This window comes from Pelodiscus sinensis, chromosome 3 (assembly GCF_049634645.1).
Source record: "Pelodiscus sinensis isolate JC-2024 chromosome 3, ASM4963464v1, whole genome shotgun sequence".
In the NCBI taxonomy this organism is placed as follows: Eukaryota; Metazoa; Chordata; order Testudines; family Trionychidae; genus Pelodiscus; species Pelodiscus sinensis.
The window spans coordinates 44,506,070-44,522,567 of record NC_134713.1 but is presented as its reverse complement, the minus strand read 5'-3'; the positions used below and the strand labels follow the sequence as shown (position 1 = coordinate 44,522,567).

Genomic DNA, 16,498 nt, shown 5'->3' with positions numbered 1-16,498 from the left:
ATAGTTTAAAACAAAATGTTGTGGTCTCAGCTTTAACCTGAGATTAACATTCCAATTACTTCAGATAAAACAGCTGTAAGAATGTATCAGTATTTCTCTTTTCCTACATTATATATAACCTGGTCCCCTCCATGGCAGCAATCCCTAAATTCTACACTTTTAGTTATTTTTTATTACCATAACTCTGTCTTCCCACTCTCTGGAACAAACACAAATAGAGAGGGTAGTTTAAAATATTTAGTAAAGTTTAATACTATGTTCAGTGTTCAATGGCTTCCATTCCCAAGACTCCTAAATAGTATAGAGGGAAAGAAAGTAAATAAAATATAAGATAAAGAAAAGGTTGACAACAGAAAGATGGCAAATTTATATATTTAAGGTAAATCAGTTTTTTATTTTGATCTTGTTACCACTCATTTGAATTTCAGAAGTGCTTTGAAGCCTCAATTAAGGACAAGAGCTCATCTCACTTCCCTATCCTTTAAATCGGCTTCCGTACCTAATGACTGGAAGGTAGTCAACTTGACACCAATATTTAAAAAGGGCTCTAGAGGTGATCCTGGCAATTACAGACCGGTAAATCTAACTTCAGTACCAGGCAAATTAGTCGAAACAATAGTAAAGAATAAAATTGTGAAGCATGTAGAAGAACATAATTTGTTGGACAAAAGTCAACATGGTTTCTGTAAAGGGAAATCCTGTCTTACTAATCTATTAGAGTTCTTTGAAGGGGTTAACAAACATGCGGACAAGGGGGATCCAGTAGATATAGTATACTTGGATTTTCAGAAAGCCTTTGACAAGGTGTAGCCAGACACAAAAACCCCATCTTGTTTTTCCACGAGCCCCATCTTGTTTCTCCCCCCCCCCCCCCCCCAGAGAGCAAGAGAAAGGCAGTCCCTGGCTCTACCATAAACAGAAACCAGACAGTAAATGGGCTAGCTGACGACCCGGGGCCTCCCGTCGCCCTGATGGCTAGTACCAGTAATTGACACGCCTGCACTGTCCCAGGAGAGGAATCTTCGCCCATCACATACCAGAGGTGCCCATTGTCTGCATTTTCCCAGGTGTAAATTATGCTTTGCACCCTTCGTGGGAAACTTGGCATTCAAAGCCATTTTTCCTAATTGGCCACTTGAAACCAGGAAGAAGCCTACATGACCCAAGGGGTATAAAAAGAGGTTCAGCAGCCCGCCCAATTTGAGCTCCAATCATCTATACCTGCTGGCAGGTATTGATTGTCTCCCGAGGTCTGTGGGACGCCCAACCTCGCCCTACTTCTTCCCGAGGGATTGAGAGAAAGACGCTGGCCACGCCAAGTCTGGAACGCAGGGGTGAGAATATATACCTGCTATGTGTATTTTGCATGCATTTAATAAGAGCTCAGAGAACCAAAGGGTTTCATGGTACCTGTAAGTGACTTATTAGTGTAATTTCTGTCCTGTCCTTTGTAGTGTCTGTGTTATCTGTAACACAGTAGTAGCATTTAACAACTAAGTTTACCCTGTAACAATAAAATAGTAACTGTTTAAGCTTTAACCTGACTCCTTCAGTTGCTGTAACAGAACCAAGCACAATTTAAAAGAACTTCAGCCGGTCATAAGGGACTCACTGCCCTGACCGTCGGCTGACACAAGGTCCCTCACCAAAGGCTCTTGTGTAAATTACATGGCCATTGGATAAGAGGGAAGGTCCTTTCTTGGATTGAGAACTGGCTAAAAAGACAGGAAACAAAGGGCAGGAATAAATGGTAAATTTTCAGATTGGAGAGGGGTAACTAGTGGTGTCCCCCAAGGGTCAGTCCTGGGACCAATCCTTTTCAACTTATTCATAAATTATCTGGAGAAAGGGGTAAGCAGTGAGGTAGTAAAGTTTGCAGATGATACCAAACTGTTTAGGATAGTCAAGACAGAAGCAGACTGTGAGGGACTCCAAGAAGATCTCACCAAACTGAGTGATTGGGCAACAAAATGGCAAATGAAATTTAATGTGGATGTGTGTAAAGTAATGCACATCGGGAAAAATAACCCCAACTATACGTACAGTATGATGGGGGCTAATTTGGCTACGACAAATCAGGAAAGAGATCTCGAGTTATCGTGGACAGTTCTCTGAAAACTTCCACACAGTGTGCAGCGGCGGTCAAAAAGGCAAATAGGATGCTAGGCATTATTAGGAAAGGGATAGAAAATAAGACCCAGAACATCTTACTGCCCTGTATAAAACTATGGTACACCCACATCTTGAATACTGTGTACAGATGTGGTCTCCTCACCTCAAAAAAGATATTTTGGCCTTGGAAAGGGTTCAGAAAAGGGCAACTAAAATGATTAGGGGTTTGGAACGGGTCCCATATGAGGAGAGGCTAAAGAGACTGGGACTTTTCAGTTTAGAAAAGAGGAGACTGAGGAGGTATATGATAGAGGTCTATAAAATCATGAGTGGTGTGGAGAGGGCTGATAAAGAAAAGTTATTTATTAGTTCCCATAATAGAAGAACTAGAGGACACCAAATGAAATTAATGGGTAGCAGATTTAAAACTAATAAAAGGAAGTTCTTCTTCACACAGCGTGTTGTCAACCTGTGGAACTCCTTGCCGGAGGAGGCGGTGAAGGCTAGGACTATAATAGAGTTTAAAGAGAAGCTGGATAAATTCATGGAGGTTAGGTCCATAAAAGGCTATTAGCCAGGGGATAAAATGGTGTTCTTGGCCTCTGTTTGTCAGAGGCTGGAGAGGGATGGCAGGAGACAAATCGCTTGATCATTGTCTTCAGTCAACCCTCTCTGGGGTACCTGGTGCTGGCCACTGTCGGTAGACAGGATACTGGCCTAGATGGACCTTTGGTCTGACCCAGTACGGCCGTTCTTATGTTCACTTTATAATGGCAGTGAAAGTTATTGAGAATGAGAACAGTTACCATTTGTCTGTTTCAATAGAAACAAGATTCTGAAACTCTTTCTCCAACTCTTACCTTTTATTCTGCTTACTCACTCCGGGTATGTCTACACTACCCCGCTAGTTCGAACTAGCGGGGTAATGTAGGCATACCGCACTTGCAAATGAAGCCCGGGATTTGAATTTCCCGGGCTTCATTTGCACAAGCAGGGAGCCGCCATTTTTAAAACCCCGCTGGTTCGAACCCCGTGCAGCGCGGCTACACGGGGCACGAACTAGGTAGTTTGAACTAGGCTTCCTCATTTCACAAATTCAAATCCCGGGTTTTATTTGCAAGTGCGGTATGCCTACATTACCCTCCTAGTTTGAACTAGGAGGGTAGTGTAGACATACCCTCAAATAGAACGGACTGAGCAACATCAGAATGCCAAATTCAAACCAAAAAGACAGAGGAATGCTATACATATGTACACACACACACACACACACACACACACACACACACACACACACACACACACACACACACATTTATGCATTCCACAGTCAGAGGGCAAGAGAAAGAAAGCTTAAGCTACATTCAACCACTCACCAGATTTTAAGGTCTGATCTACCTTCTAAATAGGAGAAGGGATTAAGCAATGTAACACTGCTTTCTCTAGAGGCCGATGGGCCAGAGAATGATTTGTCAAAAGCATCTAACCTTATGATTCTATTCTTTCCCGGCTCTTCCCCAGCACATCATGGAAACACACACTACCTCAAAGCATAGATTTTAGGGCTTTTTATGCAATGGTATTACTGAGTGGAGACAAAAGAGGTGCCATTTCAAAGGGGGCAACATTTGTTTGCTGCGTCAATGATACATTGGAGGGGGAAGTCTGAGATTTCATTTAAATCCCCACTATATCCATGAGACCTCTGTCTCTTTTGTCTGCAAATGAGTTATAATGGTACACGTTAGGAATTGGTATTACTTTAACTTTAATATCAGCTATCTCTCTGCGTATTCCCTTTCTTATCTCTACCTAAAAATGCTGCAAAATAAAGTAAAATTTAAAAAGTTGTGTCCAGGGTTAACATCTTCAGTAACAGTTATGTTACTTTCCACATAAGAAAATACTGCTAACCCCTCAAGAGGGAAACATGCGCAGGACCACCTGTTGTGTAAAAACATAACTTATAGAATGGTTGCACCAGAGAGCTCTCTAGTGGAGCAACATTATTTATGTCAACTTAGGCACTAGCGTAGCCATAGCCATACATAGTTACTGAGACACAAACCTAGGGAGTCTATCACAAATGAGCATCTGCCTTTAAACAATCTAAAAAGAAATATTTCCTTAATATCCCTGGCAGAAAGTCCCAACTCTACTTAAAATTATCATAGAATCATAGAATACTAGGACTGGAAGGGACCTCGAAAGGTCATAAACTCCAGTCCCCTGCCCTTACGGCAGGACCAAATACTGTCTAGACCATCCCTGATAGACATTTATCTAACCTACTCAAATATCTCCACAGATGGAGATTTCACAACCTCCACAGGCAATTTATTCCAGTGTTTGACTACCCTGACAGTTAGGAACTTTTTCCTAATGTCCAACCTGAACCTCCCTTGCTGCAGTTTAAGCCCATTGCTTCTTGTTCTATCCCCAGAGGCCAAGATGAACAAGTTTTCTCCCTCCTCCTTATGACACCCTTATAGATACCTGAAAACTGCTATCATGTCCCCCCTCAATCTTCTCTTTTCTAAGCTAAACAAACCCAATTCCTTCAGCCTACCCTCATAGGTCATGTTCTCTAGACCTTTAATCATTCTTGTTGCTCTTCTCTGGACCCTCTCCAATTTCTCCACATCTTTCTTGAAATGCGGTGCCCAGAACTGAACACAATACTCCAATTGAGGCCTAACCGAGCAGAGTAGAGAGGAAGAATGACTTCTCATGTCTTGCTCGCAACACACCTGTTAATGCATCCCAGAATAATGTTTGCTTTCTTTGCAACAGCACCACACTGCTAATTCATACTCAGCTTGTGGTCCACTATGACCCCTAGATCCCTTTCTGCCGTACTCATTCCTAGATAGTCGCTTCCCATTCTGTATGTATGAAACTGATTGTTCCTTCCCAAATGGAGCACTTTGCATTTGTCTTTATTAAACTTCATCCTATTTACCTCAGACCATTTCTCCAATTTGTCCAGATCATTTTGAATTACAACCCTATCCTCCAGATTAGTCGCAATCCCTTCCAGCTTGGTATCATCTGCAAACTTAATAAGCGTACTTTCTATACCAATATCTAAATCCTTGATGAAGATATTGAACGGAGCCAGTCCCAAAACAGACCCCTGCAGAAGCCCATTTGTTATGCCTTTCCAGCAGGATTGTGAACCATTAATAACTACTCAGAGTACGGTTATCCAGTCAGGTATACACCCACCTTATAGTAGCCCCATCTAAGTTGTATTTACCTAGTTTATTGATAAAAATATCATGTGAGACCGTATCAAATGCCTTACTAAAGTCTAAGTATACCACATCCATGCTTCTCCCTTATCCACAGGACTCATTATCCTATTAAAGAAAGCTATCAGATTGGTTTGACATGATTTGTTCTTTACAAATCCATGCTGGCTGTTCCCTATCATCTTGCCACCTTCCAAGTGTTTACAGATGATTTCTTTAATTACTTGCTCCATTATCTTCTCTGGCACAGAAGTTAAATTAACTGGTCTGTAGTTTCCTGGGTTGTTCCTTATTTCCCTTTTTATAGATGGACACTATATTTTCCCTTTTCCAGTCTTCTGCAATCTCTCCTGTCTCCCATGGTTTTCCAAAGATGATAGCTAGAGGCTCAGAAACCTCCTCTATCAGCTCCTTGAGTATTCTGAGATGCATTTCATCAGGCCCTGGTGACATGCTGACATCTAACTTTTCTAGGTGATTTTTATCTTGTTCTTTTTTTATTTTACCTTCTAAAACTACCCCCTTCCCACTAGCATTCACTATGTTAGGCATTCCTACAGACTTCTCGGTGAAGACCGAACAAAGAAGTCACTGAGCATCTCTGCCATTTCCAAGTTTCCTGTTACTGTTTCTCCCTCACTGACCAGTGGGCCTACCCTCTCCTTGGTCTTCCTCTTGCTTCTAATGTATTTATAAAAAGTCTTCTTGTTTCTCTTTATTCCGGTAGCTAGTTTGAGCTCATTCTGTGCCTTTGCCTTTCTAATCTTGCCCCTGCATTCCTGTGTTGTTTGCCTATATTCATCTTTTGTAATTTGTCCTACTTTCCATTTTTATAGGACTCCTTTTTTTTTTTTAGATCATGCAAGATCTTGTGGTTAAGCCAAGGCGATCTTTTGCCATATTTTCTATCTTTCCGACACATCGGAATAGCTTGCTTTTGGGCCCTTAATGTCCCTTTGAAAAACTGTCAACTCTCCTCAGTTGTTTTTCCCCCTCAGTCTCGATTCCTATCAGCCCTCTGAGCTACCAAAATCTGCTTTCCTGAAATCCATTGTCTCTATTTTGCTGTTCTCCCTTCTACCCTTCCTTAGAATTGTGAACTCTATGATTTCATGATTGCTTTCACCCAAGCTGCCTTCCACTTTCAAATTCTCAACCAGTTCCTTCCTATTTGTTAGGATCAAATCTAGAACAGCTTCCCCCCAGTAGCGTTTTCAACCTTCTGAAATAAAAAGTTGTCTTCAATGCAGTCCAAGAACTTACTTGATAGTCTGTGCCCCGCAGTGTTATTTTCCCAACATATATCTGGATAGTTGAAGTCCCCCATCACCACCAAATCTTGGGCTTTGGATGATTTTGTTAGTTGTTTAAAATAAGCCTCATCCACTTCTACCACCTGGGTAGGTGGCCTGTAGTAGACTCCTAGCATGACATCACCTTTGTTTTTAATCCCTTTTAGCCTAACTCAGAGACTCAACACTTCCGTCTCCTATGTCCATCTCAACCTCACTCCAAGTGTGTTCACACTCCTTCAGTTAATCTTCATGAGTCTTTTAATAAAGTTTAGCTGGAATTCTGAAGACCGAACTCACTAACTGAAATGCTCTGACCAGCTGCTGCACAATATTGTGACACAATATTCTCAAAGGTACAAAGCCAGATAGGAAAGTGTGTACTTACCGCAAGGGCCTTTGACAATTTGATTCTGTAGTTATTTAAAACAATTGCAATAATGTCTGTATGAGGTACATATGCAATGCCATTCAGAAGGTAAACTCTTCTTACTCTAAACAAATCCATAGCATCTGGTAAAGGAACCTGGATTTGAGATGGGAGAAGAAAGAAACCAACTGTAGAATAGCGCTGAAGTGTCACATTAATACAAAGAGTTACATAGCATCAACACAAATCAAGATTAAACAAAGGGATTTGCTAAGGGGAAACAAATGATTGTTCGGCTTTTGAATAAAGACTCAAACTGAAAACAGAGTTTTCAAAATAATAAATCCTAATAAATTTGGTTCTGGGCAGTTCAGTTAGCCCACAGGAATGGGTTAGGAAGACAAGAGTGAGTATGTGCATCTGACAATGGCCAACCGGGAATCACAAAGTGAAAATAGCCTGTAAGTGCGAGATCCATCATTTCAGAACTATTCACAAACCTCTGATGCATTACCCTTTCCCAATGCTAAGAGGGCCTCCAACTTTGATCTGCTAGCTAATGCTACAATGTTAAGCACAGACTACATTAGACAAGCAGACTCAAAAATCTTGGCATTGGAAAGGTAGTACCATACTCATGCAACTGGACAGTTTCTGAGCCTTAAACAAGTGACCCTGCCTGGGTCCCAACACTAGAACTCAAGGTGGTTCAACCATGGAGCATCCATATTGTGAAGTAGAGCAAGTTTAAGTTTGTGTGGCATAGTGTGCCAAACTCTTGGGTCAGCAGGTCTAGACCAGGCAGACCATTATGGGCTTGGTCATCGACAGGGACAGGAGCATGGTGAACCAATGCACCAACCAGTATGGCTGAGGCAGCAAGTAGGATTACTGCTACTTTGTCCTGAAATTTTGAGGAGGACCCTGGGTATTAGCAGCACCAGGAAGAATGCATATAGTAACTGCTCAGTCCACATCAGGTGGAAAGCATCTGACAGTGACACTCTGCCATGCCTTTGGAAGGAGCAAAATCACTGCCACTTCTTATTGAGATGGGTCGCAAACAGGTACACCTGGGAACAACCCCATGCTTGAAAGATGAAGAGGGCAACATCTGCTCGAAGGAACCACTCACGGGACTGAAACGACTGGCTGAAGTGGTCCTCAAGGTCATTCTTCTCCCCAGGATGGTACGAGGCTTAAAAGTGTAACAATGTTCAATGTGCAGGATTTTGTACCAAAATCCTGAAAATGGTTAAAAAATGTACCCAAGAACACATTGTATGTTCAAAAGCCTTGTAACACTGGTATTTTACTGTTAGTACTTGTAATTAGTGTTGAAGCTTCTCACCTGAGAAAGGGAAATTCCAAAATTGGTGTGTGATGTTAAAAGGGAAACTGAGGCACACCACCAATTTTGTTTTCAGGGCTAAATGCAAAGATGCCTACACTATGTGGGATAAGAGCACATACATTCATGCACTATTAATTGGGTTTCAGACTGTTGCCCAAGCTGCCCTGGATAAAATCACTATTTTCTCTCGCTCTGGGCAAAGACACCTAACCTGGATAAAGAGAATATTTGTTACATTACAATCACAAACACATGTTGCCTCACGATACCTTCTTTTAAACAAGTTGAATAGAAAGTGACACTACAATTATACCAGATATCGTAGTGTCAAAAGGGGGAGTATGTAGGGATAACACATTAATGTATTGAAAATGATTCCCCCAAATGGAAGTGACTCCCCATAATTCGTTCCCCACAACTTAAAGTGTTTAGATTTATTATTAATTCTTCTTCTTATTATTATTATTAGTTAAGATTGTTAAATGTTTAGATTTATTAGTATTATTGCCCCTTTAGAATATAATGTATTAGGTCATGTAACTTAGAACAGTTAAGAATATAATCCTATGTAGCCAGAAACAGCTGCGCCACCCCACCCCCCGCCCCCATGTCCCAGGGCATGCTCAGGCTTGTGCAGAGATACATTGTAACAATGCATTGTCAAGCCACTAACTCTGCTATGGGAGCCAAGCCCTGTAATTGACTAAGGGCATTGTTACATAATTGACGCCTGTTCTCTTTAAAACATTGTAACTTTACTCAGCACTCAGAGAATGTTTTAAGCAATACCACCCAGAAACTTTTGTAACTACAACTTTTATTATTATACAAAATACTGTAAGGGAAACATTAATTAGGGAATGTATGTAAGAGTGTGTGCTTGGACGATGAATGAATGGTTCTAAGAGGTGCCAGCCTGAGAATACAGCAACCAAGGGCTGAAGAAGGCGTCAGGTGCCCAGTGCAACCAAAAGGTGTCAAATGGAGAAAACCAAGTACTGGAGGTCCACCCGATGAGATCACTGATGAGCACCTGGCAGCCACCCTGAAGACATTAGCATGATGCAGCAATTTCCATAGACTGGCATAAGAAGAAATTCCTATAAGAACTGGACTAAAAAACTATGGAATCAGAGTCCAAGCTTCTGCTGCCAGCCTACCAGGAGCTTCAGATGCGCATCTGATTAGGACTTCGCTCCCCACTACCATCACTTGTGTACAGAATACCTGGCCAGTATTCTGTCACAAGCAACTTCCAGGATGGTAACTATAACTAATACACAGAACCTGAATGAATGGATGAATGAATGTTTATATGCATAAGGGTTAAGTAGTTAAACAACGTTGTTTGCTTCTATCTTTTCTTTATTTTATCATCATCTTTACAATAAATGTGGCTTTTTGCCTTATCCCCCTCATAAGATCCTGCTTGCTTTTATTTGGTATAACAAGGCCATCAGGTTGATGTTGTGGGAAATGAAGAGGTCCCACAGGGGAAAGGAGTGACTATCTGCTGATATAAAACATTTGCTGTGGTATTGTCTGTCATCACCATCCTGCATTTGCCGACTCCTATGGCACCTGTGGTCTTGCTTGGGAGGGCCAGGGAAAACCTAGTCTTACTAGGACCTAAAAATGTCTGCACTATGGGGTAGGCATAGGAATCCCCAGGGATTTAAGGAATCCCTGGAGTCCTTCAAATTGTGAAGACAGGAGTCTGTTTCTCTGCAAAAAGGCCTAAGCCATCAGAGGGCAAGTCCTGGATGGTGCATTGGACTTCTGGTGGTAAAAGAGACACCTACTGAACCAAATTGCACCTCAAATTGTAGCCATCTCATGAGCTCAATTGACCCCGGTAGCTATCACATGAGCTGCCAAGTCTGCTGCATCCAGTGCCACCTGCAGAGCCATTTTTGACACGAAGCAGCTGTCTTGCACCATCACCACCACAAATTCCTGTCTCACCTATGAGGGTAGGAGCTCATAGAACTTCTAAAGAACATTCCAGGAGCTGAAATCTTATCGTGTAAGAAATGCCTGCTGATTTGAGACACTAAGCTGGAGGCCCGCTGTGGACTACACCTTGCTCTGGAACAGGTCTAGCACTTTAGCCTCCTTGTTTTTGGGGGTTGGCTTTGGCTGCCCTGGTGCTCCCTGTGGTTCACTGCATCCATCACCAGAGATCCTGTCTGGGGGAAGGTGAAAGGTTTTCACAGCTCCTCTGTGGCACAATGTAACACCTTTCCACACCCTTGGCCTTTGATGCAATAGATGCTGGTGTCTGCCACAAGACCCTGGTGATTGCCTGGATGGCCTTGATATTAGCAATGGTGACCTTTGCTGGACCCTCATGCAAAAGGACACTCCACAATGGAGTCCACTTCTTCCACCACCTTCTGGGTCTGGAGGATAAAGGTTCTGCGCCACCTGCCGCAGAAGGTCATAATGGGCATGAGAGTCCATTAAGGGTGGGACAGGGACATGCCCACCACCATCTCATCTGGGGACAATGATACTACCAGGGAGTGCCCAGCCCAGCAGGTTCTCCACCTCTTCTCCCTCCTGCACCTGGTCCTGCTAGGTCAGTGCAGGCATAGGAACCACTGGCACCCCTTCACCTGGCCCAGCCTGTGCCTGGCGTCAAAGCTGACACTGAGCTAAGAGAAAGGTAGATACGTTGGAGGGTAGGGTGACTTAGTTAAATTTGAGGATTGAGTCCAGAGTGACAGTTAAATTTGAGGATTGAGCCAAAAGAAATCTGATGAGGTTCAATAAAGACAAGTGCAGAATCCTATACTTGGGACAGAAGAATCCCAAACACTGCTATAGGCTGGGGACTAACTGGCTAAGTAGCAGTACGGCAGGAAAAAAAAAACCCTGGAGATTACAGGGGATGAGAAGCTAGATAGGAGTCAAGTGTGCCCTTGTAGCCAAAAAGGCTCAGATGACTTTCCCACATGTTACAAACACCTATTTCAAATAGAACAAACAATTATTCTTGGAAAGCTTTGAAAACTGTTACGTGAACAGAAAAGTTTCAACACAAAAAGCCAGCACAAGAGATGTCCAAGAACACAAACAGCCCCTCATAACTCCATATACAAATGACAAGGGGCTCGCTACCTCTGTCACTGCGTGGATTGTTACAAAATAGTTTCTAACACGCAATACATAAGCATGTAAAAATGGTTTGGTTTTGTTTGGGGTTTTTTTTTTTTTTGTTTTTTTTTTTTGGTCACACACACATCTGTGTGCTCCCTCACTTACAGAAGGAGTTTACTGTAGATAAGAACTACTTCAGGTTGGTAATTCCAGAATTACACACACAGTCCATGGACTCAAAATGAGGGAAATACAGATGCTTCAGAACAAAATAAAAGCTACGTAAATCTTCACAAAGCCCTTGCCCTTTTCCCTAAGCACAATTCTAGTATGAAAGTTCTAAAATACCACCAAAGGTATGACCTGGGGTAAAAATCATGAGCTCTTCCTTTGTCTGCATCCAGTGCTAAAGCATGAAATATTAGAAATGCCAAAACTCTAGTTTCTGACCAGTCCCAGAACAGTCAAATCCAACCACACCCCACAAGAACTCTAATTCTGCAATGCCTTTTCAGAACATATTCATTGACCGTTCAGAAGCTAATTTCAATTAGTCTCCTCACATTTTTATTTATCTATCTGTCTGTGCTACCACAAAGCAGAAAGGCATTCTGGACAATGTAGGATAAAGGACAGGATTCACTGCTTTTCATGCATTTCCTGGGGAAAGCAGATGGAAGGAACATGCAAACAGAACAAAGTTAATGCAGAAGCTTGCTGGATTTATGTGTCCTTTGTTTACTACTGTCAGGATGCATCTGAAGTTCCCAGAATTAACTAGGCTAGACGCAAAGGGGCTGAAACAAATGGGACACAGTGGCAAGAGCAGATTACCACTTTTAATGAAAGTTGCTTGTGTTGTAAATACTGTTGCTGCTTCATGGATTTTCAAGCCAAGTCCAAAGTGGTGGTGAGACAAGATGGCAGTATAACACGGTCTGCCCCTGTCCCACAATTCTGCTAGGGAAAAGAAAAGAAGAAGAGATTTGCTGGAGGCATTTCTTTGATAGCCTGACGTCAGGGCTCTGGTAGGCGATAGTCTTGGTGATTTCCTCTAAACAGAGCCTGAGATGTTCAGATCTATCATTTTCACCAAGCCTGCAAAGGGTGAAGTAGCTCTTCTTCAAACCTGAGGTGTAACACGTGATACACAATAAACTATCTTTGATACTGTGGTAAGAGAAGAGGGTTCTTTGAACCCCTACTAAACACATTTCAAGAGTGAGAGAGAGGATTCTGAAAGATTCTATGAGTGTCTTGACGAGCAGCGAAGAAATGTTTCCCAAAAGGAGGAAAGAACAGATTAAAGAATAATTAAACATAATTTATATGTATTCATGTCATCAGGGCCTGATGAAATTCACCCTAGGACACTTAAAGAATTAGCCGAAGCAATCTTAGAACCATTAACAATTATCTTCAAGAACTCATGGAGGGCAGATGAGGTCCCAAAGGACTGAAGAGCAAACATAGTACCTGTCTTTAAACAGGGAAACCAAGAGGCTCCAGAAAATTATAGCCTAGTCAGCCTAACTTCAATTCCTGGAAGGATACTCAAACAAATTATTAAACAACCAATTTTTAGATACACCTAAAGGATAATAGGGCTATAAAGAATAGCCAACATGGATTTGTAAAGCACAAATCATGCCAAACAAACCTAATTCTTTCTCTGATACAGTTACATAAGACATTCTCATCAGCAAGCTAGGAAAATGTGGTCTAAATGAAATTACTACAAAGTGAGTACACAACTGGCTGAAAAACTATTCAAAGAGTTGTTGTCAACAACTTGCTGTCAAACTGTAGTGGCATATCTAGTAGGTCCCACATCAGTCAGTCCTATATCCATTACTATTGGATATTTGTATTAAAAACATGGATAACAGAGAACAGAATATGCTTACAAAATGTCACTTTGGGGAGCAGTAGCAGGTGTGTTGTATGCAAGACAAGAAAGATCAATGTTCCACTCTACTCAGCACTGCTGAGGCCTCTGATGAACTACTGACACCAGTTCTGGGCATCACACTTTAGAAAACATGTGGAAAATTGGAAAGATCAAAGAAGAGTAAAAAGGATAAAAGGCATAGAAAATCTGACCTATGAAAAAATATTTTAAAACTGTGCAAGTTTAATCTTGAGAAGAGAAGACAGAGAGACCTTGAGAGCAGTCTTCAGATATGTTACAGGCTGTTATAAAGAGCGCTATGATCAATTATTCTTCCCGTTCACAGGAGGAACCACAAAAAGTAGTAAGATTAATTTGCACCAAGGGAGATTTAGGTAAGACATTAGAAAAAGCTTTCTAACTATAAGAGTGGCTCAGCTCTGGACATTCCCAGGAGGCTGTGGAATCCCCATCATCATTGGAAGTTTTTAAGAACAGGTTGGACAAATACCTGTCAAGAATAGTCTAGGTCAGTGGTGGGCAACCTGCAGCCCAAGGATCACATGTGGCCCATGAGGGTTCTATGTGAACCCACGAGACATTGTTTACCACTACCAACGCTCAGGGTTGCCAAATTCTGCTGGTTTTCATCTGTATAGGTTTTTTTTCTGCCAGTATTACAGACTTAAAAGCATGGACACGTGCTAATTGCATGCAATATTGTGAGAGTTGTGTGCTCCCTCTGCATCCAATCAAACTGCTGCTATGGTTCAATCGGCACACTCTACAAACTCTAGATACACAAGCAGAGTTAACAAAACCACTCTATCCCAGGAGATCGTCTTGGTTATAACAATCTTACAGCCCACTCAGTAACCCAGGTTGCCCCTTACTGGTCTAGATTTACTTGGTCCTGCCTCACTGCAGGGGACTTGACTCATGACCTCTCAAGGTCCACTCCAGCTCTACATTACTATGATTCAATGAAAAGGAAGAAAATAAAAATGTACAACAGCTGAAATACTCAAAAAGGCAGAAAACCAGTTGGTTCAGTCAGGTGGCAAGACCGGAACTTGCAATCAATGATTACACTACACTTCTCGTTAGTAAAGGAATTCCTCAGCACCAATCAATTCAAACATCAGAATCGGTGGGGAACAGTCAAACCATACAACCTAAAATTGGGAACTTTGGGGCTTAAGGAGGTGGAGATAACCCCAATTGTGACATTTAAATAAGTTTTGTTACACAATTTCCATTAGTGCTAACTTACCTTATAAAACACCAGTTCTTCTACTTTAGCTCCACTGAGGCCAGGAGTTGAATTTAGCAGTTGGACTGAAAGCTTTTCTTTTACTTCTTCACTAATCTAAAACAAAAACAGTTGTGTTTTTAAAATAGATTATACAATTTAGATACCATTTCTTTATATGAGCTAATCAAGCATTTATGTTTTCAGTAATAAGTATGCTATCCTTTCAGTTGGAAAAAAAAAAAGGAACTAAGGGACCAACAGAAACATCATCACACAATTTGTATAAAAAAAGATACTTGATAAACATATATACATTAAAACATAAGTAGGAAGAATTCAGAGGACAACACAGCTCCATTAAGAGTACCTGTACATGGCAATAAGAGCCCCATGAGTGGATTCATACTGCAGTGCAAAAAGTTGATGTGTAGAAGACTAGCTGTGAGACCCCAACTTTGGCAAGGTTACATAGTGGGGCTTGGTCCAGAGCCTGACTCTTGGAGCACAAAACCCCAGTCTGAATCAGCTGCAGGATTTTTTTAAATCCTCATGCAAACATACCCAAAAAGTAAATGTCTGCTTGGAAGAAGTAGTGACAATGTCAATCAGAGAGAAAGCACTGAAAGGTACTCTTGACTTTGGTTTTCATTTCATTTCTCCTCCCCCATCATTTCCACTGCAAATCATAGTGTGATCAAATGTCTTTTGAAGGCCTGCAGTTGATTAAAATAATATTATTTAAAACCAAATTTGAATTTATTACACCACTGTTAAGACCTAAATTCATTTACAGCTATTTAAATAAATAAAATATACTGAATCAATGCTGTGACAAAATAAATAAAATATATTCAATCAGTGTCTGCCCCTCGCTAGCCCTAACAAAGATTAAACACAGCTCTAAGAGAGGGCTAGGGTCTAGAGTAAATAGCTGCAGCAAACAGGATTGCCAGACAGTTTCAACAAAAATACCAGACATACTTTACATTACATCACAATCTATATTACATCTTATTTAGAAAATACTGGACATTTATATTTTCTCAATTTGTTTCCTGAACAGAAAGCTCAAATCCTGGACTGTCTGGTTCAAAACCAGACACCTGACAACCCTAGCAGCAAATAGCAACCAGTTAGGGCTCAGCTGAAGCTGTATAAATAGGGGCTCCTAGAGAGAAGGTCAACACACTGTTGTGCAAACTGTGGAGCTACAGTCCTCTGTCTCTTGGCTTTATGTGAAATACATATATTCTTGACCATAAACTGATACTGGTTGAGACAACCCACTGAATTTTACCACAGAATGATTAACCTGTTCTATTTGATTAGGTAAAAAATTGCACATTGGCTACATTCTCAGCTGTGCCCAGTATTTATAGAGTACAGCTGACAAAGGGTTAGCCGGAAGGGGAGAGACAATTAAGAAGCAGGTTTTAGTGCCACTACTATGCCAGCTGATAAATAGCCTTCTGGGGACAGTCTGCCATCTGAGGATTGCTAGAGCACAATAGCATTCTCCTCCTTCTCCCCTCTACCCAATCTGCTCCTTCCTAACCATTCTATCAGGCACTGCAAGAACATGCAGCATAAGAGCCACCTATGCTAGACCTACACCAAATGGGAAGAACCAGGTGCCCTCTGAGCCACCAGCACGGTCAGAAGAGTGACTTAATGCTGGATCAGGTATGAACTGGCATAATACGTACATTATAAATCTACAATTTAAAATGTATTTAAGTTACATGTGCAGCTTTTTTTATGTAGAGAAATTATTTTATTTGTCATTCCCCATTTTTAGTGCATCCAGTTTCCGCAGTCTCATTTAAGTCTATGAAACTTTTGCAAGACAAGAGCATTGTCATACTACA

General features: G+C 41.4%; 1 protein-coding gene across 7 annotated transcripts in view; it reads right to left on the bottom strand.

Annotated features, from left to right (window-relative positions):
- Positions 1-16,498, bottom strand: part of PRIM2 (DNA primase subunit 2) — a 226,769-nt gene that overhangs the window by 173,610 nt on the left and 36,661 nt on the right. For 6 of the 7 annotated variants that reach the window (XR_012902557.1, XM_075923673.1, XM_075923678.1 and 3 more), the window contains exons 6-7: positions 14,649-14,744; positions 7,047-7,184 (exon numbers count right to left, since the gene is read on the bottom strand). The exons of the other annotated variant lie outside the window; for it this stretch is intronic. Coding sequence is in view for 5 of the 6 variants with exons in the window: in XM_075923673.1 (XP_075779788.1) it covers positions 7,047-7,184; positions 14,649-14,744 (234 nt within the window). In the remaining variant the exon portion in view is untranslated. The remainder of the gene's footprint in view (positions 1-7,046; positions 7,185-14,648; positions 14,745-16,498) is intronic. 7 annotated transcript variants of the gene reach the window in all.